This window comes from Salmo salar, unplaced genomic scaffold (assembly GCF_905237065.1).
Source record: "Salmo salar unplaced genomic scaffold, Ssal_v3.1, whole genome shotgun sequence".
Classification (NCBI taxonomy): Eukaryota; Metazoa; Chordata; class Actinopteri; order Salmoniformes; family Salmonidae; genus Salmo; species Salmo salar.
Genome location: NW_025548932.1, coordinates 89,696 through 117,227, shown reverse-complemented (window position 1 = coordinate 117,227; position 27,532 = coordinate 89,696). Strand labels below are relative to the sequence as shown.

Here is a 27,532-nt window from a genome sequence, read left to right as displayed (position 1 = left end):
AAGAGGAACTACAATCCCCAAACCCCCTTGTTTAAAGCCGACCGTAAACAGAAAGCGGAAACAATAGAGAACCGCAAACACACACCCTTGTCTTGGCGATCTACTCGGGGAAATAAAATACCTTTACCTTTTAAGCAATACTATTAAAGTAGACATCTAAGAAAATACCAAGTCGACGAGTACTTAGGGGCATTTGACTAAGTTGGTCACCATGGCGCTGAAAAGAATACAGAAGGTAAGATGGTTAGCTAGCATTGTGGCTAGCGGTGCCAGGCTAGCTAGCTGACTAACGTTAGCATCAGTCATCTATCGGAAGTTATTGTTTGTTAATGTTACGCTAACTAGATAATTGGTTCATTTCAAAACTAATCCTAACCACGTAGCTAGCTATCGAGCTAGACTTCACACATACGAGGAGGCTAGTTAACAATTAATTAACACGGCCCACCATCTTAATGTTTAACATGACATGATATCGTGGTATGGCACCACGTCTGAACTAGATTGTAATTTTCTTTGTCAGCCATTCAACCCTCTCTCAGGACACAGCTATTCATGCTAAATACACTTATTTAGGTGCAGCACCTGTTCATAATGATAACTAGCTAGGCTAATTTGACTTGAGGTTGTAGCTAAGGCAGGGCATTATGAAGTAGGCCCATCATCACCACAGTCAAATATATCTACGAATAAAGCTATGACTAGGGACATGTTAAGAAACCCAGCTTTTTCGTGGATGTAAAATGTATCTGACCTAGTCCTCAAAGACAACTTTCAGTTTCATGTGTAACCCATAACACTACTTGTCTGACTTGTTTTGTCCCCTAGGAGCTTCATGACCTGCAGAGGGACCCGCCAGCACAGTGCTCTGCTGGACCCGTGGGAGAGGACTGTAAGTTTAGGACTCTGAGGGTAATGTAGTCTATATCCGCTGAAGGGGAGAGGGACTAGGGCTGGTTGTATAGGCCCTACCTAGAGGGACTAGGGCTGGTTGTATAGGCCCTACCTAGAGGGACTAGGGCTGGTTGTATAGGCCCTACCTAGAGGGACTAGGGCTGGTTGTATAGGCCCTACCTAGAGGACTAGGGCTGGTTGTATAGGCCCTACCTGGAGGGACTAGGGCTGGTTGTATAGGCCCTACCTGGAGGGACTGGGGCTGGTTGTATAGGTCCTACCTGGAGGGACTGGGGCTGGTTGTATATGCCCTACCTGGAGGGACTGGGGCTGGTTGTATAGGCCCTACCTAGAGGGACTGGGGCTGGTTGTATAGGCCCTACCTAGAGGGACTGGGGCTGGTTGTATAGGCCCTACCTAGAGGGACTGGGGCTGGTTGTATAGGCCCTACCTGGAGGGACTGGGGCTGGTTGTATAGGCCCTACCTGGAGGGACTGGGGCTGGTTGCCCCAGTCCCTACCTGGAGGGACTGGGGCTGGTTGTATAGGCCCTACCCGGAGGGACTGGGGCTGGTTGTATAGGTCCTACCTGGAGGGACTGGGGCTGGTTGTATAGGCCCTACCTGGAGGGACTGGGGCTGGTTGTATAGGCCCTACCTAGAGGGACTGGGGCTGGTTGTATAGGCCCTACCTAGAGGGACTGGGGCTGGTTGTATAGGCCCTACCTAGAGGGACTGGGGCTGGTTGTATAGGCCCTACCTGGAGGGACTGGGGCTGGTTGTATAGGCCCTACCCGGAGGGACTGGGGCTGGTTGTATAGGCCCCTACCGGAGGGGCTGGTTGTATAGGCCCTACCCGGAGGGACTGGGGCTGGTTGTATAGGCCCTACCCGGGAGGGACTGGGGCTGGTTGTATAGGCCCTACCTGGAGGGACTAGGGCTGGTTGTATAGGCCCTACCTGGAGGGACTAGGGCTGGTTGTATAGGCCCTACCTAGAGGGACTAGGGCTGGTTGTATAGGCCCTACCTAGAGGGACTAGGGCTGGTTGTATAGGCCCTACCTAGAGGGACTAGGGCTGGTTCTATAGGCCCTACCTAGAGGGACTAGGGCTGGTTGTATAGGCCCTACCTGGTGAAGTGATGCTCTATAGGCCTAATACATGTTCTCTTTCTATATTCCAGTGTTCCATTGGCAAGCAACAATAATGGGGCCAGTGAGTATGACTTCAAAAGGATGTGTGTGGTTTAATGATTGCAACATGGGTCATCTGAACAATAAGTATGAATGGGTATTGAAATAATTTTATTGTACATTTTTATCATTTATAACAATGTATATCTGTTCCTGTTATTCCTAGGGTGATAGTCCATACCAAAGTGGGGTCTTCTTTCTCACAATCCACTTCCCCACCGACTATCCCTTCAAGCCACCAAAGGTAAGAATTGATTTGTTATGGAAGTCATTACATCGTTAAACTGTTGCTAAGAACGGTCCTTCATGGATAAATTGAACATAAACACATGTCCATCTTTCTACAGGTAGCATGGTCCTCGTGGATAAACTGAACATAAACACATGTCCATCTTTCTACAGGTAGCGTTCACAACGAAGATTTATCATCCGAACATCAACAGTAACGGCAGCATTTGCTTGGACATCTTGCGATCCCAGTGGTCTCCAGCATTGACTGTATCAAAAGGTGAGAGAATTGGGTTAGTACTTTACTACACATGCTGCCACAATGTAGCTGGCTAACTGGTAGAAATGACACACCTGGTTCCATTACATTTACAATTTAGTCATTTAGCAGACGCTTTTATCCTTTTAATTTTTTTTTTTTTCCTGTGCTGGCCCCCCGTGGGAATTGAACCCACAACCCTGGTGTTGCAAACACCATGCTCTACCAACTGAGCTACAGGGAAGGCTGTAGCTCAGCCCTGGTCCCTTCCATGTTAAAACATTGTTCCATCCATTTCCATCCAACACTTGTAGAATGTTCTATTACAACCCTCCTATAACTTTAACCTGATCATTAAATCACAATATTACAACCCTCCTGTAACTTTAACCTGATCGTTTAAATCACAATATTACAACCCTCCTGTAACTTTAACCTGACCGGTTAAATCACAATATCACAACCCTCCTGTAACTTTAACCTGACCGGTTAAATCACAATATCACAACCCTCCTGTAACTTTAACCTGACCGGTTAAATCACAATATCACAGCCCTCCTGTAACTTTAACCTGACCGGTTAAATCACAATATCACAGCCCTCCTGTAACTTTAACCTGACCGGTTAAATCACAATATCACAGCCCTCCTGTAACTTTAACCTGACCGGTTAAATCACAATATCACAGCCCTCCTGTAACTTTAACCTGACCGGTTAAATCACAATATCACAGCCCTCCTGTAACTTTAACCTGACCGGTTAAATCACAATATCACAGCCCTCCTGTAACTTTAACCTGACCGGTTAAATCACAATATCACAGCCCTCCTGTAACTTTAACCTGACCGGTTAAATCACAATATCACAGCCCTCCTGTAACTTTAACCTGACCGGTTAAATCACAATATCACAGCCCTCCTGTAACTTTAACCTGACCGGTTAAATCACAATATCACAGCCCTCCTGTAACTTTAACCTGACCGGTTAAATCACAATATCACAGCCCTCCTGTAACTTTAACCTGACCGGTTAAATCACAATATCACAGCCCTCCTGTAACTTTAACCTGACCGGTTAAATCACAATGAACGATCTCACTGATTGTGAATAGAATGTGAAATGTCGATGACCATTTAAGATGAACTTCATCTGTTGCTTCATCTGTTTCCCAGTTCTTTTGTCCATATGTTCGTTGCTTTGTGACCCGAACCCAGACGACCCCCCTAGTTCCAGACATAGCACAGATCTACAAACTAGACAAAGAGAAGTGAGTATATTGTTACTGTGTGAAGGGCCTATTTCTCCAATGAGCTATTGGAACCAAATGCTTTGAATATCAAATCAAAATCAAATGTATTTATATAGCCCTTCTTACATCAGCTGATATCTCAAAGTGCTGTACAGAAACCCAGCCTAAAACCGGTGTAGAAGCACGGTGGCTAGGAAAAACTCCCTAGAAAGGCAAAAACCTAGAAAGGAACCTAGAGAGGAACCAGGCTATGAGGGGTGGCCAGTCCTCTTCTGACTGTGCCGGGTGGTGATTATAACAGAACATGGCCAAGATGTTTACATTTACATTTACATTACATTTAAGTCATTTAGCAGACGCTCTTATCCAGAGCGACTTACAAATTGGTGCATTCACCTTATGATATCCAGTGGAACAACCACTTTACAATAATGCATCTAAATCTTTTAAGGGGGGGGGGGGTTAGAAGGATTACTTTATCCTATCCCAGGTATTCCTTAAAGAGGTGGGGTTTCAGGTGTCTCCGGAAGGTGGTGATTGACTCCGCTGTCCTGGCGTCGTGAGGGAGCTTGTTCCACCATTGGGGTGCCAGAGCAGCGAACAGTTTTGACTGGGCTGAGCGGGAACTGTGCTTCCTCAGAGGTAGGGGGGCCAGCAGGCCAGAGGTGGATGAACGCAGTGCCCTTGTTTGGGTGTAGGGCCTGATCAGAGCCTGAAGGTATGGAGGTGCCGTTCCCCTCACAGCTCCGTAGGCAAGCACCATGGTCTTATAGCGGATGCGAGCTTCAACTGGAAGCCAGTGGAGAGAGCGGAGGAGCGGGGTGACGTGAGAGAACTTGGGAAGGTTGAACACCAGACGGGCTGCGGCGTTCTGGATGAGTTAGGGGTTTAATGGCACAGGCAGGGAGCCCAGCCAACAGCGAGTTGCAGTAATCCAGACGGGAGATGACAAGTGCCTGGATTAGGACCTGCGCCGCTTCCTGTGTGATGCAGGGTCGTACTCTGCGAATGTTGTAGAGCATGAACCTACAGGATCGGGTCACCGCCTTGATGTTAGTGGAGAACGACAGGGTGTTGTCCAGGATCACGCCAACGTTCTTAGCACTCTGGGAGGAGGACACAAGGGAGTTGTCAACCGTGATGGCGAGATCATGGAACGGGCAGTCCTTCCCCGGGAGGAAGAGCAGCTCCGTCTTGCCGAGGTTCAGCTTGAGCTGGTGATCCGTCATCCACACTGATATGTCTGACAGACATGCAGAGATGCGATTCGCCGCCTGGTTATCAGAAGGGGGAAAGGAGAAGATTAATTGTGTGTCGTCTGCATAGCAATGATAGGAGAGACCATGTGAGGATATGACAGAGCCAAGTGACTTGGTGTATAGCGAGAATAGGAGAGGGCCTAGAACAGAGCCCTGGGGGACACCAGTGGTGAGAGCGCGTGGTGCGGAGACAGATTCTCGCCACGCCACCTGGTAGGAGCAACTTGTCAGGTAGGACGCAATCCAAGCGTGGGCCGCGCCGGAGATGCCCAACTCGGAGAGGGTGGAGAGGAGGATCTGATGGTTCACAGTATCAAAGGCAGCAGATAGATCTAGAAGGATGAGAGGAGAGAGAGTTAGCTTTAGCAGTGCGGAGAGCCTCCGTGACACAGAGAAGAGCAGTCTCAGTTGAATGACCAGTCTTGAAACCTGACTGATTAGGATCAAGAAGGTCTTTCTGAGAGAGATAGCAGGAGAGCTGGCCAAGGACGGCACGTTCAAGAATTTTGGAGAGAAAAGAAAGAAGGGATACTGGTCTGTAGTTGTTGACATCGGAGGGATCGAGTGTAGGTTTTTTCAGAAGGGTTGCAACTCTCGCTCTCTTGAAGACGGAAGGGACGTAGCCAGCGGTCAAGGATGAGTTGATGAGCGAGGTGAGGTAGGGGAGAAGGTCTCCGGAAATGGTCTGGAGAAGAGAGGAGGGATAGGGTCAAGTGGGCAGGTTGTTGGGCGGCCGGCCGTCACAAGACGCGAGATTTCATCTGGAGAGAGAGGGGAGAAAGAGGTCAAAGCACAGGGTAGGGCAGTGTGAGCAGGACCAGCGGTGTCGTTTGACTTAGCAAACGAGGATCGGATATCGTCAACCTTCTTTTCAAAATGGTTGACGAAGTCATCCGCAGAGAGGGAGGAGGATTCAGGAGGGAGGAGAAGGTAGCAAAGAGCTTCCTAGGGTAAGAGGCAGATGCTTGGAATTTAGAGTGGTAGAAAGTGGCTTTAGCAGCAGAGACAGAAGAGGAGAATGTAGAGAGGAGGGAGTGAAAGGATGCCAGGTCCGCAGGGAGGCGAGTTTTCCTCCATTTCCACTCGGCTGCCCGGAGCCCTGTTCTGTGAGCTAGCAGTGAGTAGTCGAGCCACGGCGCAGGAGGGGAGGACCGAGCCGGCCTGGAGGATAGGGGACAGAGAAAATCAAAGGATGCAGAAAGGGAGGAGAGGAGGGTTGAGGAGGCAGAATCAGGAGATAGGTTGGAGAAGGTTTGAGTAGAGGGAAGAGATGATAGGATGGAAGAGGAGATAGTAGTGGGAGAGAGAGAGCGAAGGTTGGGACGGCGCAATACCATCCGAGTAGGGGCAGAGTGAGAAGTGTTGGATGAGAGCGAGAGGGAAAAGGATACAAGGTAGTGGTCGGAGATTTGGAGGGGAGTTGCAATGAGATTAGTGGAAGAACAACATCTAGTAAAGATGAGGTCAAGCGTATTGCCTGCCTTGTGAGTAGGGGGGGAAGGTGAGAGGGTGAGGTCAAAAGAGGAGAGGAGTGGAAAGAAGGAGGCAGAGAGGAATGAGTCAAAGGTAGACGTGGGGAGGTTAAAGTCACCCAGAACTGTGAGAGGTGAGCCATCCTCAGGAAAGGAACTTATCAAGGCGTCAAGCTCATTGATGAACTCTCCAAGGGAACCTGGAGGGCGATAAATGATAAGGATGTTAAGCTTGAAAGGGCTGGTAACTGTAACAGCATGGAATTCAAATGAGGAGATAGACAGATGGGTCAGGGGAGAAAGAGAGAATGTCCACTTGGGAGAGATGAGGATTCCAGTGCCACCACCCCGCTGGCTCGATGCTCTAGGGGTATGCGAGAACACGTGGGCAGACGAGGAGAGAGCAGTAGGAGTAGCAGTGTTATCTGTGGTAATCCATGTTTCCGTCAGCGCCAGGAAGTCTAGGGACTGGAGGGTAGCTTAGGCTGAGATGAACTCAGCCTTGTTGGCGCGAGACCGGCAGTTCCAGAGGCTGCCGGAGACCTGGAACTCCACGTGGGTCGTGCGCGCTGGGACCACCAGGTTAGAGTGGCAGCGGCCACGCGGTGTGAAGCGTTTGTATGGCCTGTGCAGAGGGGAGAGAACAGGGATAGACAGACACATAGTTGACAAGCTACAGAAGTGTTGTTTCTTGTATTATTGTCTCTTGTGTCTTTAGAGAACTGTTTCACTTTGATATCCTTTTTCTTCTGTCCTGATTTTCTCTTTTCTTCTGTTAACTAGATATTCTTTGTTGTTCTTCGTTAGCTAGCTCGCTTCTTCCAAAAGAGTCCCTAGCAACTGCTTAGCAACTGGTAAACAATTCAGCTAGCTAAGATAACTACAATTTTATGAAAAATAGTTAAAAAATAGTTATTTTTCAAAAGCCTATCTTTGTTTGTTGCTTGTTTTTTCTCCTATTCAGTCTTGCAGTTTTCTTTTGCTTTTTTCCGATGTACTTCACTCTAAATTTCAATATTTGTAGGAGCTCATTTTTCAGCTGCTGCTGCTCCACTGCCTGTAACTCAGGCCCTGTTATGTTCAAATGTTCATAAAGGACCAGCATGGTCAAATAATAATAATCACAGTAGTTGTCGAGGGTGCAACAAGTCGGCACCTCAAGAGTAAATGTCAGTTGGCTTTTCATAGCCGATCATTCAGAGTATCTCTACCGCTCCTGCTGTCTCTAGAGAGTTGAAAACAGCAGGTCTGGGACAGGTAGCACGTCCGGTGGACAGGTCAGGGTTCCACAGCCGCAGGCAGAACAGTTGAAACTGGAGCAGCAGCACGGCCAGGTGGACTGGGGACAGCAAGGAGTCATCATGCCAGGTAGTCCTGAGGCATGGTCCTAGGGCTCAGGTCCTCCGAAAGAGCGAATTAGAGAGAGCATACTTAAATTCACACAGGACACCGGATAAGACAGGAGAAATACTCCAGATATAACAGACTGACCCTAGCCCCCCGACACATAAACTACTGCAGCATAAATACTGGAGGCTGAGACGGGAGGGGTCAGGAGACACTGTGGCCCCATCCGATGAAACCCCCGGACAGGGCCAAACAGGCAGGATATAACCCCACCCACTTTGCCAAAGCATAGCCCCCACACCACTAGAGGGATATCTTCAACCACCAACTTACCATCCTGAGACAAGGCCGAGTATAGCCCACAAAGAGGACTTATTTAGATGGTTGCAGTATATTTCAACATTCTATAGCAAATCAACAGAGATGACACTTAAACTTTGTTTCATGTTATTTCTGTCTTTGTTATTGTGAGATAACCGTATTTATTTTGTTTCCAGATACAACAGACTAGCAAGAGATTGGACCCAGAAGTATGCAATGTAAAGGCCCTCCTGAAGATTTTTTTTTAAAGTCACAAAACACTGTACATTCTGGTAATAGAAAGTAAACTTAGGTGATATGGAACACATTGTACTGTCAACATTTATCATGTGAACCCATGAACTATAGATGATTTTGTGTTTACAGGGGGTATACACTGCACATATGTACATTAAGGGTGACATAGGGTGACAGATATGGGGAACAACAACTGTACATTGTTGTTATCCCTACTTCCTGGTTTTGGGAACATTTGTTTCTCGTCTCATGAATGGAAGAGGAAGTCATTAGAATACTGTAGCCCACGGTTACATTCAGAATACTGTTGCCTGCTGTTCCAGTCATCAGAATACTGTAGCCTGCTGTTCCAGTCATCAGAATACTGTAGCCTGCTGTTCCAGTCATCAGAATACTGTGTCCTACTGCTACAGTACAACATACTCATGGCTCTGTTGACTGTCACCCATAAAGAGGGAAATTGAGGAATCAAACCAATTTTACTGTTTTTTTATTTTTATTTTATTGTATCAAACTATTCTGGAACTACTTTAGTTGTTTTAGCATTAAGTCAGAACTTGTAACATTAAAACATTGAAATACATACTCTGCAAATAACAGTGATTTAGGGTCTTCAATTATGGCTTATGCTGTTTAGCACTTTTGTATAATTAATAAAGAATTGTACACTTTTTATTAATGTTCATGTGTTCTAATTCACTGCTGTTGAAAGCATGGGAAATTGTCCTGAGGTAAGCATGAGTTCGTTTTATTATGGGTTAAATATTCCACTGGTTTAAAGGCTCAACATGTTCAGTGGAGTGAATGATGCTCACAGTGAGTTGAGTTGTAAATGCTGACTCCTGAAAGGCACTCCCAGGGAAATGAGTGCAGGCCACTGGATGGAGATTCAGATGGTTACTCTTCTGATCCAACAAAGTGTGATGGGGGCATGCCTGCCCCTGTTATTTGGTATGGCCAAGGGGCATCAGGCTGTCTTACAAAAAGTGTGATGGGGGCATGCCTGCCCCTGTTATTTGGTATGGCCAAGGGGCATCAGGCTGTCTTACAGAAAGTGTGATGGGGGCATGCCTGCCCCTGTTATTTGGTATGGCCAAGGGACATCAGGCTGTCTTACAGAAAGTGTGATGGGGGGCATGCCTGCCCCTGTTATTTGGTATGGCCAAGGGGCATCAGGCTGTCTTACACCAGTAGCTGATTGTTTACACCTCCATTGATTAAAGACAGTACTGTGCAGCCGTCTTCATCGACCTGGCCAAGGCTTTTGACTCTGTCAATCACCGTATTCTTATCGGCAGACTCAACAACCTTGGTTTCTCTAATGACTGCCTCGCCTGGTTCACTAACTACTTCTCAGAGTTCAGTGTGTCAAATCGGAGGGCCTGTTGTCCGGACCTTTGGCAGTCTATGTGGGTGCCACAGGGTTCAATTCTTGAGCCGACTCTTTTCTCTGTATACATCAATGATGTCGCTCTTGCTGCGGGTGATTGTTTGATCCACCTCTACGCAGACGACACCATTCTGTATACTTCCGGCCCTTCTTTGGACACTGTTAACAAACCTCCAGACGAGCTTCAACGCCATACAACTCTCCTTCCGTGGCCTCCAACTGCTCTTAAATACAAGTAAAACGAAATGCATGCTCTTCAACCGATCGCTGCCCGCACGTCCAGCATCACTACTCTGGATGGTTCTTAGAATTTTATTTATTTCACCTTTATTTAACCAGGTAGGCTAGTTGAGAACAAGTTGTCATTTACAACTGCGACCTACAACTGTGAATATGTGGACAACTATAAATACCTAGGTGTCTGGCTAGACTGTAAACTCTCCTTCCAGACTCACATTAAGCATCTCCAATACAAAGTTAAATCTAGAATCGGCTTCCTATTTCGCAACGAAGCCTCCTTCACTCATGCTGCCAAACATACCCTCGTTAAACTGACTATCCTATCGATCCTCGACTTCGGCGATGTCATTTACAAAATAGCTTCCAACACTCAGCGAACTGGGTGCAGTCTATCATAGTGCCATCCGTTTTTGTTTTTGTTTTTGTGCTCTTTTGCACACCAGTATTTCTACTTGCACATCCTCATCTGCACATATATCACTCCAGTGTAAATTGCTAAATTGTAATTACTTCGCCACTATTGACCTATTTATTGCCTTCATTTCCACACACTATACAGATTTGTCTACTGTGTTAGTGACTGAGTTTGTTGATGTGTAACTCTGTGTTGTTGTTTTTGTCGCACTGCTTTGCTTTATCTTGGCCAGGTCGCAATTGTAAATGAGAACTTGTTCTCAACTGGCCTACCTGGTTAAATAAAGGTGAAATAAAATAAAATTAAAATTAAAATTGTACAACTAATGCAATGAAACCCATGGGTCAAGAACGCAGTAATTATAAGTTGTATAAATGAAACCCATAGGTCAAGAACGCAAAAATATATAATTTATATAAATGAAATCCATGTGTCAAGAACACGGTAATTTATTGGAGTAATTCTAAAGTCACTTGATTATTTATTGGTCACATTTTTTTATTCAATTGGTTGACGCTCCCATTTGTCGTGAATGTGCTGCGGTGAATGTTAAACTACGTCAACACCGCCATGACCTTATCCCACAATGCAGCGGGATGGTGAAGGCGCGTTATCGGTGCATGGCGGGGGGCAAACGGACAGGACTGAATTCGGTAGCTAATAAACACCGAGGAGGTTGTGAGCCAGTCAGTCAGTCAGTCCCGTTGTTGTCTCTGTCAGCTCTGACCGTCTAGTGTTTTCAACCAGACATGGCGCCTTTCGGTCTGTTGTTTTCTGGCCTTTTGAAAAAGTCATTGAGTCTTTTCTCCGACGCTTCCAGTCTGATAAGGTAACATAAGGAGCAAAACGTCCCGTTGTCTAGATAGATAGATAGGTAGGTAGTTAGTGAACCACCCTGTACAATTTCTCATTGGTATTTTAGCTGTTTGGACATCCATAAAGCCAATTCTGCAAAGGAATTGCTGTATTTCCATCTATCACGGCAGTATTAGTTTAATTAGAGCCGAGTTAGTTAGCTAGCTAGGGTTAGCTAACGTTAGCTTGACTGGCACTGACTGGTGGCCAAGGACATGTTTTATTTAGTAAAATGTTAACCTTTATTAAAAATAGGTAAGTCAGTTAAGAACTTATTATTATTATTTACAATGACGGCAAAAGGCATCTTGTTCGGACGGGGGCTGGGATTTGAAATAAAAAAATCTAGGACAAAACACAACATAACAAGAGATACCACAACACTACATAAAGAGAGACCTAAGACAACATGGCAGCAGCACAAAACATGGTAAAACATTACTGGGCTCAGACAACAGCACAAAGGGCAAGAAGGTAGTAACAACAATACACCACACAAAGCAGCCATAACTGTCAGTACGTGTCCATGATTGAGTCTTTGAATGAAGAGATGGAGATAAAACTGTCCAGTTTGAGTGTTTGAATGAAGAGATGGAGATAAAACCGTCCAGTTTGAGTGTTTGTTGCAGCTCGTTCCAGTCACTAGTTGCAGCGAACTGAAAAGCGGAGCGACCCAGGGATGTGTGTGCTTTGGGGACCTTTAACAGAATGTGACTGGCAGAACGGGTGTTGTATGTGGAGGATGAGGGCTGCAGTAGGTATCTCAGATAGGGGGGAGTGAACGGGTGTTGTATGGGGAGGATGAGGGCTGCAGTAGATATCTCAGATAGGGGGGAGTGAACGGGTGTTGTATGTGGAGGATGAGGGCTGCAGTAGGTGTCTCAGATAAGGGGGAGTGAACGGGTGCTGTATGTGGAGGATAAGAGCTGCAGTAGGTGTCTCAGAAATGGGGGAGTGAACAGGTGCTGTATGTGGAGGACGAGGGCTGCAGTAGATATCTCAGATAGGGGGGAGTGAACGGGTGCTGTATGTGGAGGATGAGGGCTGCAGTAGATATCTCAGATAGGAGGGAGTGAACGGGTGTTGTATGGGGAGGATGAGGGCTGCAGTAGGTGTCTGTGTGTGACTGACCACATTGCTTAGATTTGGGTAAACTAGCCATCTAGGAACGATAAAACATGTTGACCTTCTACATTTACATTTACATTTAAGTCATTTAGCAGACGCTCTTATCCAGAGCGACTTACAAAATGGTGCATTCACCTTATGATATCCAGTGGAACAACCACTTTACAATAGTGCATCTAAATCTTTTAAGGGGGGGGTTAGAAGGATTACTTTATCCTATCCTAGGTATTCCTTAAAGAGGTGGGGTTTCAGGTGTCTCCGGAAGGTGGTGATTGACTCCGCTGTCCTGGCGTCGTGAGGGAGCTTGTTCCACCATTGGGGTGCCAGAGCAGCGAACAGTTTTGACTGGGCTGAGCGGGAACTGTGCTTCCTCAGAGGTAGGGGGGCCAGCAGGCCAGTGGTGGATGAACGCAGTGCCCTTGTTTGGGTGTAGGGCCTGATCAGAGCCTGAAGGTATGGAGGTGCCGTTCCCTTCACAGCTCCGTAGGCAATCACCATGGTCTTGTAGCGGATGCGAGCTTCAACTGGAAGCCAGTGGAGAGAGCGGAGGAGCGGGGTGACGTGAGAGAACTTGGGAAGGTTGAACACCAGACGGGCTGCGGCGTTCTGGATGAGTTGTAGGGGTTTAATGGCACAGGCAGGGAGCCCAGCCAACAGCGAGTTGCAGTAATCCAGACGGGAGATGACAAGTGCCTGGATTAGGACCTGCGCCGCTTCCTGTGTGAGGCAGGGTCGTACTCTGCGAATGTTGTAGAGCATGAACCTACAGGATCGGGTCACCGCCTTGATGTTAGTGGAGAACGACAGGGTGTTGTCCAGGATCACGCCAAGGTTCTTAGCACTCTGGGAGGAGGACACAAGGGAGTTGTCAACCGTGATGGCGAGATCATGGAAGGGGCAGTCCTTCCCGGGAGGAAGAGCAGCTCCGTCTTGCCGAGGTTCAGCTTGAGCTGGTGATCCGTCATCCACACTGATATGTCTGACAGACATGCAGAGATGCGATTCGCCGCCTGGTTATCAGAAGGGGGAAAGGAGAAGATTAATTGTGTGTCGTCTGCATAGCAATGATAGGAGAGACCATGTGAGGATATGACAGAGCCAAGTGACTTGGTGTATAGCGAGAATAGGAGAGGGCCTAGAACAGAGCCCTGGGGGACACCAGTGGTGAGAGCGCATGGTGCGGAGACAGATTCTCGCCACGCCACCTGGTAGGAGCGACCTGTCAGGTAGGACGCAATCCAAGCGTGGGCCGCGCCGGAGATGCCCAACTCGGAGAGGGTGGAGAGGAGGATCTGATGGATCTTCTGAATGTAGTGTTGGATTATTGTAGAGATTAGTCATATAAAAGAACTACCAGTTGGTCAATAGCTTCTACCCCAGACCATCAGGCTGTTGAATAGCCACCACTCGTCATTGTTAGTATCTATATAGTATTATTCAGTTTTATAAGTATCATTTTGTGTTGTTTTGCTTTGTCCTGTGTCGTTGGATTTCGGTGCTCAAGAATTTCACTCTAACCTGTAATTATGTCTACAACTCTGAACATGTGACTATTAAACTCTCAAATCTAACTATGTATTGATGTGGTTGATTATCTATCTAGATATAGCCTACATTGGTCATATTAACATATTCAAATTGCATAGGACAAGCTTTATGGTGATATGAGGTGGATGAATGATGGTGTGTGTACGGTTAGAGCTACCCCATTCATAGTGGTGTGTTGAAGGGTTAGGGATACCCCATTCATAGTGGTGTGTTGAAGGGTTAGGGCTACCCTGTTCATAGTGGTGTGTTGAAAGGTTAGAGCTACCCCATTCATAGTGGTGTGTTGGAGGGTTAGAGCTACCCCATTCATACTGGTGTGTTGAAGGGTTAGGGATACCCCATTCATAGTGGTGTGTTGAAGGGTTAGGGCTACCCTGTTAATAGTGGTGTGTTGAAGGGTAAGTTAGGGCTACCTCGTTCATAGTGGTGTGTTGAAGGGTAAGTTAGGGCTACCTCGTTCATAGTGGTGTGTTGAAGGGTAAGTTAGGGCTACCTCGTTCATAGTGGTGTGTTGGAGGGTTAGGGCTACCTCGTTCATAGTGGTGTGTTGGAGGGTTAGGGCTACCTCATTCATAGTGGTGTGTTGAAGGGTAAGTTAGGGCTACCCTATTCATAGTGGTGTGTTGAAGGGTTAGGGCTACCCCATTCATAGTGGTGTGTTGGAGGGTCAGGGCTACCTCGTTCATAGTGGTGTGTTGAAGGGTTAGGGCTACCCCGTTCATAGTGGTGTGTTGAAGGGTTAGGTCTACCTCATTCATAGTGGTGTGTTGAAGGGTAAGGACTACCCCATTCATAGTGGTGTGTTGAAGGGTAAGTTAGGGCTACCCCATTCATAGTGGTGTGTTGAAGGGTAAGTTAGGGCTACCCTATTCATAGTGGTGTGTTGGAGGGTCAGGGCTACCCCGTTCATAGTGGTGTGTTGGAAGGTTAGGGCTACCTCATTCATAGTGGTGTGTTGAAGGGCTAATGTATTGTGGTGTGTAGTAGGGATAATGTATTGCGGTGTGTAGTAGGGCTAATGTATTGTGGTGTGTAGTAGGGCTAATGTATTGTGGTGTGTAGTAGGGCTAATGTATTGTGGTGTGTTGTAGGGATAATGTATTGTGGTGTGTAGTAGGGATAATGTATTGTGGTGTGTAGTAGGGATAATGTATTGTGGTGTGTAGTAGGGATAATGTATTGTGGTGTGTTGTAGGGATAATGTATTGATGTGTTGTAGGGATAATGTATTGTGGCGTGCAGCGGGGATAATGTATTGTGGCGTGCAGCAGGGATAATGTATTGTGGCGTGTTGTAGGGATAATGTATTGTGGCGTGCAGCGGGGATAATGTATTGTGTTGTGGGGATCATGTATTGTGGTGTGTTGTAGGGCTAATGTATTGTGGTGTGTAGTAGGGATAATGTATTGTGGTGTGTAGTAGGAGTAATGTATTGTGGTGTGTTGTAGGAATAATGTATTGTGGTGTGTTTTAGGGATCATGTATTGTGGCGTGTAGCAGGGCTAATGTATTGTGGCGTGTTGTAGGGATAATGTATTGTGGCGGGTTGTAGGGATAATGTATTGTGGCGCGCTGTAGGGATAATGCATTGTGGCGTGCTGTAGGGATAATGCATTGTGGCGTGTTGTAGGGATAATGTATTGATGTGTTGTAGGGATAATGTATTGTGGCGTGCAGCGGGGATAATGTATTGTGGCGTGCAGCGGGGATAATGTATTGTGGCGTGCAGCGGGGATAATGTATTGTGTTGTGGGGATCATGTATTGTGGTGTGTTGTAGGGCTAATGTATTGTGGTGTGTAGTAGGGATAATGTATTGTGGTGTGTTGTAGGAGTAATGTATTGTGGTGTGTTGTAGGAGTAATGTATTGTGGTGTGTTGTAGGAGTAATGTATTGTGGTGTGTTGTAGGAGTAATGTATTGTGGTGTGTTGTAGGAGTAATGTATTGTGGTGTGTTGTACGGCTAATGTATTGTGGTTTGATGTAGAGATAATGTATTGTGGTGTGTTGTAGAGATAATGTATTGTGGTGTGTTGTAGGGATAATGTATTGTGGTGTGTTGTAGGGTCGTCAATGTAATCCCAGCTGTAAAGAGTTTCACCACCAGTGCCGGCGCTCCCCCTAAGAGGCCCCTGAACGGATACATGAGATTTGTGAAACAGCAACAACCTCTCGTTGTCAGGGAGTATCCAGGTGACTGGTGTTAGAATGTATTGTATCTCTACAATTTCACTCATTCCTTTATCTTCACACATCACTGAGTTCATGTTGATGTGAGTTTCAGATGTCAAAGCTGTCGATGTGATAAGGAAGATTGCACACCAGTGGAGAACTCTGACAGCAGACCAGAAACAGGTAGGTTGTCTTGATTCAGTAGTGACACCTTGGACAGCAAGGCCCCCCCCAGACCCTGACACCTTGGACAGCAAGGCCCCCCCCAGACCCTGACACCTTGGACAGCGAGGCCCCCCAGACCCTGACACCTTGGACAGCGAGGCCCCCCAGACCCTGACATCTTGGACAGCGAGCCCCCCCAGACCCTGACACCTTGGACAGCCAGGCCCCCCAGACCCTGACACCTTGGACAGCCAGGCCCCCCCAGACCCTGACACCTTGGACAGCCAGGCCCCCCAGACCCTGACACCTTGGACAGCAAGGCCCCCCAGACCCTGACACCTTGGACAGCAAGGCCCCCCAGACCCTGACACCTTGGACAGCAAGGCCCCCCCCAGACCCTGACACCTTGGACTGCAAGGCCCCCCCCAGACCCTGACACCTTGGACAGTGAGGCCCCCCCCCAGACCATGACACCTTGGACAGTGAGGCCCCCCCAGACCCTGACACCTTGGACAGCAAGGCCCCGCCCCCCAGACCCTGACACCTTGGACAGCAAGCCCCCAGACCCTGACACCTTGGACAGCAAGGCCCCGCCCCCAGACCCTGACACCTTGGACAGCAAGGCCCCCCCCCAGACCCTGACACCTTGGACAGCAAGGCCCAGACCCTGACACCTTGGACAGCAAGGCCCAGACCCTGACACCTTGGACAGCAAGGCCCAGACCCTGACACCTTGGACAGCAAGGCCCAGACCCTGACACCTTGGACAGCGAGGCCCCCCCGACCCCTTGGACAGCGAGGCCCCCCGACCCCTTGGACAGCGAGGCCCCCCCAGACCCTGACACCTTGGACAGTGAGGCCCCCCGACCCTGACACCTTGGACAGCGAGGCCCCCAGACCCTGACACCTTGGACAGCAAGGCCCCCCCCCAGACCCTGTCTCCTTGGGTGACGGAGAATACATTTGACACTTCTGTAGTCCATGTTTGCACCTTCCGTCAGAGAAGACTACACAGACTGTCATGCGTCTACTTCCTACCAACATGGATCTACTTGGCGGTGTAGTTAAATAACTGAAAATAGGCTGTTTGACTTATAGCCCACCTGAAAAGACATATCAATGTTGTTGTAATGTGGACAGACTTGTGTGGTTAATTAGCTAAATACACGTTGACTTTTCCCCACAGCCTTTTCAACAGTTGTCAGTGGTTGCCAGGGAGCAGTTTAAGGTGGACATGCAGAGGTACCAGTCACAGCTTACACCTGCACAGGCTGCTGCTCTGAAACAGGAGAGGAGACGGAGGCTGGCCAAGAGGAAAGCCATCAGGAGGAAGAGGGTGAGCGTAGCTCATTGATCTTCATAGTGATGTGCTGTGGACACTATTTGGCATGACAGGCCCCTCCTAGTGAATGTAATGGCATACTACTAAGGCCTTGTGTTAGTAGTGGTGTGTTCTGATGTTGTGCCACTGAAATGATCCTGGTGACTCATCTGACTTGACCACCGTCTTCCACTTTTAGGAGTTGAACAGTCTGGGCAAACCCAAACGTCCCCGGTCGTCCTTTAACATCTTCATGGCAGAACACTTTGAGGAGTCCAAAGGGACGACCACGCAGGTTAGTACTGAGGAGTCCAGAGGGACGACCACGCTGGTTAGTACTGAGGAGTCCAGAGGGATGACCACGCAGGTTAGTACTGAGGAGTCCAGAGGGACGACCACGCGGGTTAGTGCTGAGGAGTCCAGAGGGACGACCACGCTGGTTAGTACTGAGGAGTCCAGAGGGACGACCACGCGGGTTAGTGCTGAGGGGTCCAGGGGGACGACCACGCGGGTTAGTGCTGAGGGGTCCAGGGGGACGACCACGCGGGTTAGTGCTGAGGGGTCCAGGGGGACGACCACGCGGGTTAGTGCTGAGGGGTCCAGGGGGACGACCACGCGGGTTAGTGCTGAGGAGTCCAGGGGGACGACCACGCGGGTTAGTGCTGAGGACAATATGTTTAAAAAGTGAAAGGGCCGGAATACTTTCCGAAGGCGCTGGATAACACTGTTACCTGTTATAATGCTGCTATAACACTGTCACCTTTTTTCCCCTCAGGGCAAGATGAAGATGCTGCGGGAGGACTGGACCAAACTGTCAACCTCACAGCAACAAGTAGGTGGAATGAAGTGTTTGATATATAGTGCATTCGTAACGTTTTCATCAAGGATCTCTCTGTAGTTTCCTCCGTTCATCTTTGCCTCGATCCTGACTGCTGCCACCACCATGCTTCACCGTAGTGATGGTGCCAGGTTTCCTCCAGATGTGACGCTTGGCATTTAGGCCAAATAGTTCAATCATGGTTTCATCAGACTGGAGAATCTTGTTTCTCATGGTCTGAGAGTCCTTTAGGTGCCTTTTGGCAAACTCCAAGCGGGCTGTCATGTGCCTTTTACTGAGGAGTGGCTTCCGTCTGGCCACTCTACCATAAAAGCCTGATTGGTGGAGTGCTGCAGAGATGGTTGTCCATCTGGAAGGTTCTCTCATCTCCAGAGAGGAACTCTAGAGCTCTGTCAGAGAGACCATCATCTGACCAAGGCCATTCTCCCCGATTGCTCAGTTTAGATGTAGTTATATACATATGGTGGTGGTGGTATAGATGTAGTTATATAAATATGGTGGTGGTGGTGGTGGTATAGATGTAGTTATATACATATGGTGGTGGTATAGATGTAGTTATATACATATGGTGGTGGTGGTGGTGTTATAGATGTAGCTATATACATATGGTGGTGGTATAGATGTAGTTATATACATATGGTGGTGGTATAGATGTAGTTATATACATATGGTGGTGGTGGTGGTGGTATAGATGTAGTTATATACATATGGTGGTGGTGGTGGTATAGATGTAGTTATATACATATGGTGGTGGTATAGATGTAGTTATATACATATGGTGGTGGTATAGATGTAGTTATATACATATGGTGGTGGTATAGATGTAGTTATATACATATAGTGGTGGTGGTGGTATAGATGTAGTTATATACATATGGTGGTGGTGGTGGTGGTATAGATGTAGTTATATACATGTGGTGGTGGTGGTGGTATAGATATATACATATGGTGGTGGTGGTGGTATAGATGTAGTTATATACATATGGTGGTGGTATAGATGTAGTTATATACATATGGTGGTGGTGGTGGTATAGATGTAGTTATATACATATGGTGGTGGTGGTATAGATGTAGTTATATACATATGGTGGTGGTGGTATAGATGTAGTTATATACATATGGTGGGGGTGGTGGTATAGATGTAGTTATATACATATGGTGGTGGTGGTATAGATGTAGTTATACATATGATGGAGTGTCTCTCATCCTCCTCCCTGTCCTTTGGGATGTCCTCAACCCGTGAGGTTTTCAACTGTTCCATATCTTTTGAATGTTTTATAATTGCCCTGACAGAGCTCAGTGGTATATTCAATCGTTTGTGGATCTTCTTGTATCCATTACCAGATTTATGAAGGTCTATGACCATCTGTCTCTTGAACTGCCAGTTCTTTTGTTTTCTTCATGGTGTTGGATGACAAAGAGATATTGCATGCGTGTTACCTCATTTTTATACCCTCGTGAAACAGGAAGTGATGTAATGGCTCAATTAAGATCCTTAAGACTTAAGTGGAATGTAATTCCTGGTTTATTTTTGGTAGATGTTATTTCAGGTCTACATGACTAACTGACTGATGTTTCAGGTCTACATGACTAACTGACTGATGTTTCAGGTCTACATGACTAACTGACTCTGATGTCTCAGGTCTACGTGACTAACTGACTGATGTTTCAGGTCTACATGACTGACTCTGATGTTTCAGGTCTACGTGACTAACTGACTGTGTGCTCTGCAGGTCTACGTGACTAACTGACTTTGATGTTTCAGGTCTACGTGACTAACTGACTCTGATGTTACAGGTCTAGGTGACTAACTGACTGATGTTTCAGGTCTACGTGACTAACTGACTCCGATGTTTCAGGTCTACGTGACTAACTTACTCCGATGTTTCAGGTCTACGTGACTGACTCCGATGTTTCAGGTCTACATGACTGACTCCGATGTTTCAGGTCTACATGACTGACTCTGATGTTTCAGGTCTACATGACTGACTGATGTTTCAGGTCTACGTGACTAACTGACTGATGTTTCAGGTCTACGTGACTAACTGACTGTGTGCTCTGCAGGTCTACGTGACTGACTCTGATGTTTCAGGTCTACATGACTAACTGACTAAGTTTCAGGTCTACGTGACTAACTGACTAAGTTTCAGGTCTACGTGACTAACTGACTAAGTTTCAGGTCTACGTGACTAACTGACTAAGTTTCAGGTCTACGTGACTAACTGACTAAGTTTCAGGTCTACGTGACTAACTGACTAAGTTTCAGGTCTACGTGACTAACTGACTAAGTTTCAGGTCTACGTGACTAACTGACTAAGTTTCAGGTCTACGTGACTAACTGACTAAGTTTCAGGTCTACGTGACTAACTGACTCGATGTTTCAGGTCTACGTGACTAACTGACTCCGATGTTTCAGGTCTACGTGACTAACTGACTCCGATGTTTCAGGTCTACGTGACTAACTGACTCCGATGTTTCAGGTCTACATGACTGACTCTGATGTTTCAGGTCTACATGACTGACTAAGTTTCAGGTCTACGTGACTAACTGACTCTGATGTTTCAGGTCTACGTGACTAACTGACTCTGATGTTTCAGGTCTACGTGACTAACTGACTCTGATGTTTCAGGTCTACGTGACTAACTGACTCTGATGTTTCAGGTCTACGTGACTAACTGACTCTGATGTTTCAGGTCTACGTGACTAACTGACTGATGTTTCAGGTCTACGTGACTAACTGACTCTGTTTCAGGTCTACGTGACTAACTGACTCTGTGCTCTGCAGGTCTACGTGACTAACTGACTTTGATGTTTCAGGTCTACATGACTAACTGACTTTGATGTTTCAGGTCTACGTGACTGACTGACACTGTTTCAGGTCTACGTGACTAACTGACACTGTTTCAGGTCTACGTGACTAACTGACTCTGATGTTTCAGGTCTACGTGACTAACTGACTCTGATGTTTCAGGTCTACGTGACTAACTGACTCTGATGTTTCAGGTCTACGTGACTAACTGACTCTGATGTTTCAGGTCTACGTGACTAACTGACTCTGATGTTTCAGGTCTACGTGACTAACTGACTCTGATGTTTCAGGTCTACGTGACTAACTGACTCTGATGTTTCAGGTCTACGTGACTAACTGACTCTGATGTTTCAGGTCTCGTGACTAACTGACTCTGATGTTTCAGGTCTACGTGACTAACTGACTCTGATGTTTCAGGTCTACGTGACTAACTGACTCTGATGTTTCAGGTCTACGTGACTAACTGACTCTGATGTTTCAGGTCTACGTGACTAACTGACTCTGATGTTTCAGGTCTACGTGACTAACTGACTCTGATGTTTCAGGTCTACGTGACTAACTGACTCTGATGTTTCAGGTCTACGTGACTAACTGACTCTGATGTTTCAGGTCTACGTGACTAACTGACTCTGATGTTTCAGGTCTACGTGACTAACTGACTCTGATGTTTCAGGTCTACGTGACTAACTGACTGATGTTTCAGGTCTACGTGACTAACTGACTCTGATGTTTCAGGTCTACGTGACTAACTGACTCTGATGTTTCAGGTCTACGTGACTAACTGACTCTGATGTTTCAGGTCTACGTGACTGACTCTGTTTCAGGTCTACGTGACTAACTGACTCTGATGTTTCAGGTCTACGTGACTGACTCTGTTTCAGGTCTACGTGACTGACTCTGTTTTAGGTCTACGTGACTGACTCTGTTTCAGGTCTACGTGACTAACTGACTCTGATGTTTCAGGTCTACGTGACTGACTCTGTTTCAGGTCTACGTGACTAACTGACTCTGATGTTTCAGGTCTACGTGACTAACTGACTCTGTTTCAGGTCTACATGACTGACTGACTGATGTATCAGGTCTACGTGACTAACTGACTCTCTGTGCTCTGCAGGTCTACGTGACTAACTGACTCTCTGTGCTCTGCAGGTCTACGTGACTGACTCTCTGTGCTCTGCAGGTCTACGTGCAGCTGGCGGAGGATGATAAGGTGCGCTATAAGAATGAGATGAAGTCCTGGGAGGAACACATGATGGATATCGGACGGGAGGACCTGATCAGACGGAAAGAGACCCACAAGGATAAAACGGCTACTAAAGGAGGCAAACAGAAATCCAAAGTGAAAGTGGTGAAGACTAAATCTGTAGGAGCTACGACAGCGAGGAGCGGGAAAAAGGCCTGAGTTGTTCTGGAGAAGAAGGGTGCTGTTATAAAGGAAAGTTACCGTCCCAAATAAAATGTATTTTGTTTATCAGTTGTTCATAGTCTCATCAATGCTCCTAAACGCCTCAAACTGTGAAAGAACCTTCATCCGTCTGGGAAAGATCTTGAGACATTCTCAACTGACCGTCAGAATGAGAATTCACTGTGAACTATCATAAAGCAGTGCTCTTTCTAGTAGGAAAAGATGAATTATGTCGAAGTTAAGTTCCTGTCACCAGGGCCACGTTCTGTATATACTGTCTCAGGCTAGTCTATACTAGATATAGTCTTTGTTAAGATAATTGCCGGCTGAGTGTTGACATACCAGTTACTTTGTTTGTCGACTATTAGTTTTTACCTGCGTAAAAAGTTGCCTCATGTTTTGTATCTAATCTTTATTAACCTCTCCAGCGTCCCATCCCGTATGCGGGATCAAAATCCAGGGAAAACTCCTAGCGACATTAGCATAACGAAATTTAATATATATATTTTTTCAAATATAGGACTGTCTCATATCGTTTTATAGATACACCTCTCCTGAATCGACCCACGTCGTCCGATTTCAAAAAGGTTTTACAGGAAAAGCAAATCATTAGATTATGTTAGAGGAGTCCATCGTAAAAGCAGCAACATAGCCATTTTCCGACCAACCACATGCATCACAAATAACCAAAAAAACAGCTAAATGCAGCACTAACCTTTTACAAACTTCATCAGATGACACACCTAGGACATCATGTTACACAATGCATGCATTCTTTTGTTCAATAAAGTTCATATTTATAAAAAGAAAACAGCATTTTACATCGGCATCTGACGTTGACTAACTATTTTACGGTCAAATGCATCCAGGGAAACAGTGCTACAATTTACTGAATTACTATTCGAAAACATTTTTAAAATGTAATATTGTCATTCTAAGATTTATAGATGAATATCTCTTGAAAGCACCTGTCATACCAGATTTAAAAATAACTTTACTGGGTAATCACACTTAGCGATAAAAGGGGATGCGATACTCAGAAAATGAGCTAGTAAACCGAGCTCGGCGCCATCTTGGAACAATCGCATATCACATCTAATCTTGTATAATATTGTCAATAATCGCTTACCTTTAGTTGTCTTCATCAGAAAGCACTTCCAGGAATCCCAGGTCCACAACAGATGTATTTTCGGTCGAAAAAGTCCATCCTTTATGTTCCATTAGCTTGCTGTTGTTAGCGCGTCTGAATGCTGTATCCAAATACTCTGCCGGGCGCGGCACAGCCGTTTCGAAAAGAAAACATTTTGTTCCCATTTAGGTTCGTTCAAACATGTCAAACGTATAACATAAATCTTCAGGGCCTGTTTCAACAAGAGAGCCAATAAGATTCGAGGGGGACGATTGCATTGTGTTTCAAAACGTTTCCAAAGGTGGGGGTTGACAGGGCCGCCGGCGTCATAATGGTGATGGCCCTCCCCCTGTGACCAATTTCCAACGCGTCTCATTCACTGAGTTTCGACAGTAGAAGGCTCAAAACACTTTGTAAAGACTGGGGACATCTTGTGGAAGCAATAGGAAGTGCTCAATGAACGATAGCTCACGGTGTGAATAATAGGCAACGACGTGAAGTTGAGTCCACAATTCAGAATTCCACTTCCTGTTTCAATCGGTCTCGGGGTTTTGACTGCCATTTGAGTTCTGTTATACTCACAGACACCATTCAAACAGTTTTAGAAACTTTAGGGTGTTTTCTATCCACAGGTATTAATTATATGCATATCCTAGCTTCTGAGTTTGATTAGTAGGCCGTTGAAAATGGGCACACATTTTTTCCAAAATGCGCTGTGGCGCCCCCTATTCTAGGGTAACGTCAAGAGGATAAATAAACATTTACGTACATTTAAAATAAAAAAAGAACACTTCATATTATGCACAATGTTTATACAGGGAAAACAAATTGGGAGGAAATCGACAAGGTACATAAACGCTGTATGATGAAAGTAAACTATGTACAATATCTACACATTTAATGCTCCCATCGTATAATAAAACTGAACAATATCTACACATTAATGCTCCCATCGTATAATAAAACTGAACAATATCTACACATTAATGCTCCCATCGTATATTAAAACTGAACAATATCTACACATTAATGCTCCCATCGTATAATAAAACTACAATATCTACACATTAATGCTCCCATCGTATAATAAAACTGAACAATATCTACACATTAATGCTGAACAAGGTGAACTGTATATAAATCAGATGTGCTGAGTGGTCCGATGATGGCTCCTGTAGCAGAGCCTGGAAGTCTGGAGAGCAGACCGGTTGGGGTTAGGGGTTAGGGTTTGGGTTAGGGGTTGCGGTTAAGTGTTAGGGGTTAGGGTTAGGGGTTAGGGTTAGGGGTTAGAGTTAGGAAGTCTGGAGAGTGGTCCGGTGATGGCTCCTGTAGCAGAGCCTGGAAGTCTGGAGAGCAGACCAGCTTGGGTTAGGGGTTGGGGTTAGGGGTTGCGGTTAAGTGTTAGGGGTTAGGGTTTGGGGTTAGGGGTTAGAGTTAGGAAGTCTGGAGAGTGGTCCGGTGATGGCTCCTGTAGCAGAGCCTGGAAGTCTGGAGAGCAGACCAGCTTGGGTTAGGGGTTGGGGTTAGGGGTTGCGGTTAAGTGTTAGGGGTTAGGGTTTGGGGTTAGGGGTTAGAGTTAGGAAGTCTGGAGAGTGGTCCGGTGATGGCTCCTGTAGCAGAGCCTGGAAGTCTGGAGAGCAGACCAGCTTGGGTTAGGGGTTAGGGTTTGGGTTAGGGTTAGGAAGTCGGGAGAGTGGTTCGGTGATGGCTCCTGTAGCAGAGCCCTGAAGTCTGGAGAGCAGACCAGCTTGTGTTTGACGTTCCCCAGGATACTCATGTCTCCAGTCGGGCCCTCAGACACACGCACAGACACCAGTTGCTGTGGGAAAAATAACAGATGATTTAGCCCCTTATTGTCTGACCCTAAGACATTGTCTGCACATCCTGGATCACAGTGAATCTGGACTACGTGGTTCTTTAGGACTACTGTAATTTCCGGACTATAAGCCGCTATTTTTTTCCCAGGCTTTGATCCTCGCGGCTTAAACAATGACGCGGCTAATATATGGATTTTTCCCGCTTTCAAAAAAAATTTCTTAAAAAAAAAACACATTCTGTGACGTGCTCAGTTTTTTGGCGGCATGAAGCTTTCATTAGACCAATGAAATTGCCGAACGGGTTAAGGTCAAACAACTTTTTTGTTTACTGTTTAGATTAAATCGAACGCTCTCAAACTTCCAATCATTCTGATTACGGTAGTCATTTTGTCACCCTCATCATGGCAAAGACACAGAGAAATGCATATGATGCAGCTTTCAAGTTGAAGGCGATTGATCTGGCTGTTGGAAAAGGAAATAGAGCTGCTGCACGGGAGCTTGGTCTTAATGAGTCGATGATAAGATGTTGAAAACAGCAGCATGAGGAATTGACTCAGTGCAAAAAGACAACTAAAGCTTACTGCAAATGTTTTATTTTTGTTACAAGCCGTGTTTCGTTAAAGCCAATTTATTTTTGTTACAAGCCGTGTTTCGTTAAAGCCTATTTATTTTTGTTACAAGCCGTGTTTCGTTAAAGCCTATTTATTTTTGTTACAAGCCGTGTTTCATTAAAGCCTATTTATTTTTGTTACAAGTTGTTTTGTTAAAGCCTATTTATTTTTGTTACAAGCCGTGTTTCGTTAAAGCCTATTTATTTTTGTTACAAGCCGTGTTTCGTTAAAGCCTGTGTAAAGTTCATTTGTTTCAATGTACCGGTAGGCACCTGCGGCTTATAGACATGTGCGGCTTATTTATGTTCCAAATAATAATTGTATTTAAATTCAGTGGGTGCAGCTTATATTCAGGTGCGCTTAATAGTCCGGAAATTACGGTAAACACATCCTGGACTACAAGGTTCTTTAGGACTAAACACATCCTGGACTACAGGACTACATGGTTCTTTAGGACTAAACACATCCTGGATCACAGTGATACAGGACTATGTGGTTCTTTAGGACTAAACACACCCTGGACTACAGGACTACATGGTTCTTTAGGACTAAACACATCCTGGATCACAGTGATACAGGACTACATGGTTCTTTAGGACTAAACACATCCTGGACTACAGGACTACGTGGTTCTTTAGGACTAAACACATCCTGGATCACAGTGATACAGGACTACATGGTTCTTTAGGACTAAACACACCCTGGACTACAGGACTACATGGTTCTTTAGGACTAAACACATCCTGGACTACAGGACTAAACACATCCTGGATCACAGTGAATCAGGACTACGTGGTTCTTTAGGACTAAACAGGAGAACTAGACTTTTAGGAACCTGTTCTAAAGGGGAAGGCCATTCATAGTGATGTCTCAACACCATCTAACCCTGTAATATGTCTATTATATTAACGGACCTGTTCTAAAGGGGAAGGCCGTTCCCTCTGAGACGTCCATGGTGATGTTTCTCAACACCATCTAACCCTGTAATATGTCTATTATAATAACGGACCTGTTCTAAAGGGGAAGGCCGTTCCCTCTGGGACGTCCATAGTGATGTTTCTCAACACCATCTAACCCTGTAATATGTCTATTATATTAACGGACCTGTTCTAAAGGGGAAGGCCGTTCCCTCCGAGACGTCCATGGTGATGTTTCTCAACACCATCTAACCCTGTAATATGTCTATTTTATTAACGGACCTGTTCTAAAGGGGAAGGCCGTTCCCTCTGGGAC

The 27,532-nt window shown here is 46.1% G+C and overlaps 2 protein-coding genes across 3 annotated transcripts; both read left to right on the top strand.

Moving 5' to 3' along the window:
• Positions 1-9: 9 nt before the first annotated feature.
• On the top strand, positions 10-9,131 carry LOC106560770 (ubiquitin-conjugating enzyme E2 D4). Its single transcript, XM_045712889.1, is given in 8 exon segments — positions 10-235; positions 829-892; positions 2,075-2,106; positions 2,251-2,328; positions 2,487-2,592; positions 3,744-3,790; positions 3,792-3,838; positions 8,396-9,131. Coding segments are annotated over 8 exon segments (444 nt in total). The 5' UTR covers positions 10-211; the 3' UTR covers positions 8,442-9,131.
• A 1,917-nt stretch (positions 9,132-11,048) lies between these two features.
• LOC106591283 (transcription factor A, mitochondrial) lies at positions 11,049-22,808 on the top strand. Of its 2 annotated transcripts, none has more exons than XM_045712887.1 (7): positions 11,049-11,330; positions 16,098-16,225; positions 16,317-16,387; positions 17,556-17,705; positions 17,890-17,985; positions 18,466-18,522; positions 22,518-22,808. In XM_045712887.1, the coding sequence occupies exons 1-7, from the start codon at positions 11,251-11,253 to the stop codon at positions 22,737-22,739; spliced, it is 804 nt and encodes a 267-aa protein (XP_045568843.1). In that variant the 5' UTR covers positions 11,049-11,250; the 3' UTR covers positions 22,740-22,808. The 2 variants fall into 2 exon arrangements, with proteins under 2 accessions (XP_045568843.1, XP_045568844.1); XM_045712888.1 differs by having other exon boundaries at positions 22,487-22,808.
• Positions 22,809-27,532: the final 4,724 nt, after the last annotated feature.

What these genes read in the sequence shown, in the direction of transcription:
- LOC106591283 (XM_045712887.1), top strand. Translation starts at nt 11,251, where the DNA reads ATGGCGCCTTTCGGTCTGTTGTTTTCTGGCCTTTTGAAAAAGTCATTG. An exon ending in GACGCTTCCAGTCTGATAAG is followed by an intron (nt 11,331 to 16,097) that starts GTAACATAAGGA and finishes GGTGTGTTGTAG; the next exon opens with GGTCGTCAATGTAATCCCAG. An exon ending in TGACAGCAGACCAGAAACAG is followed by an intron (nt 16,388 to 17,555) that starts GTAGGTTGTCTT and finishes TTTTCCCCACAG; the next exon opens with CCTTTTCAACAGTTGTCAGT.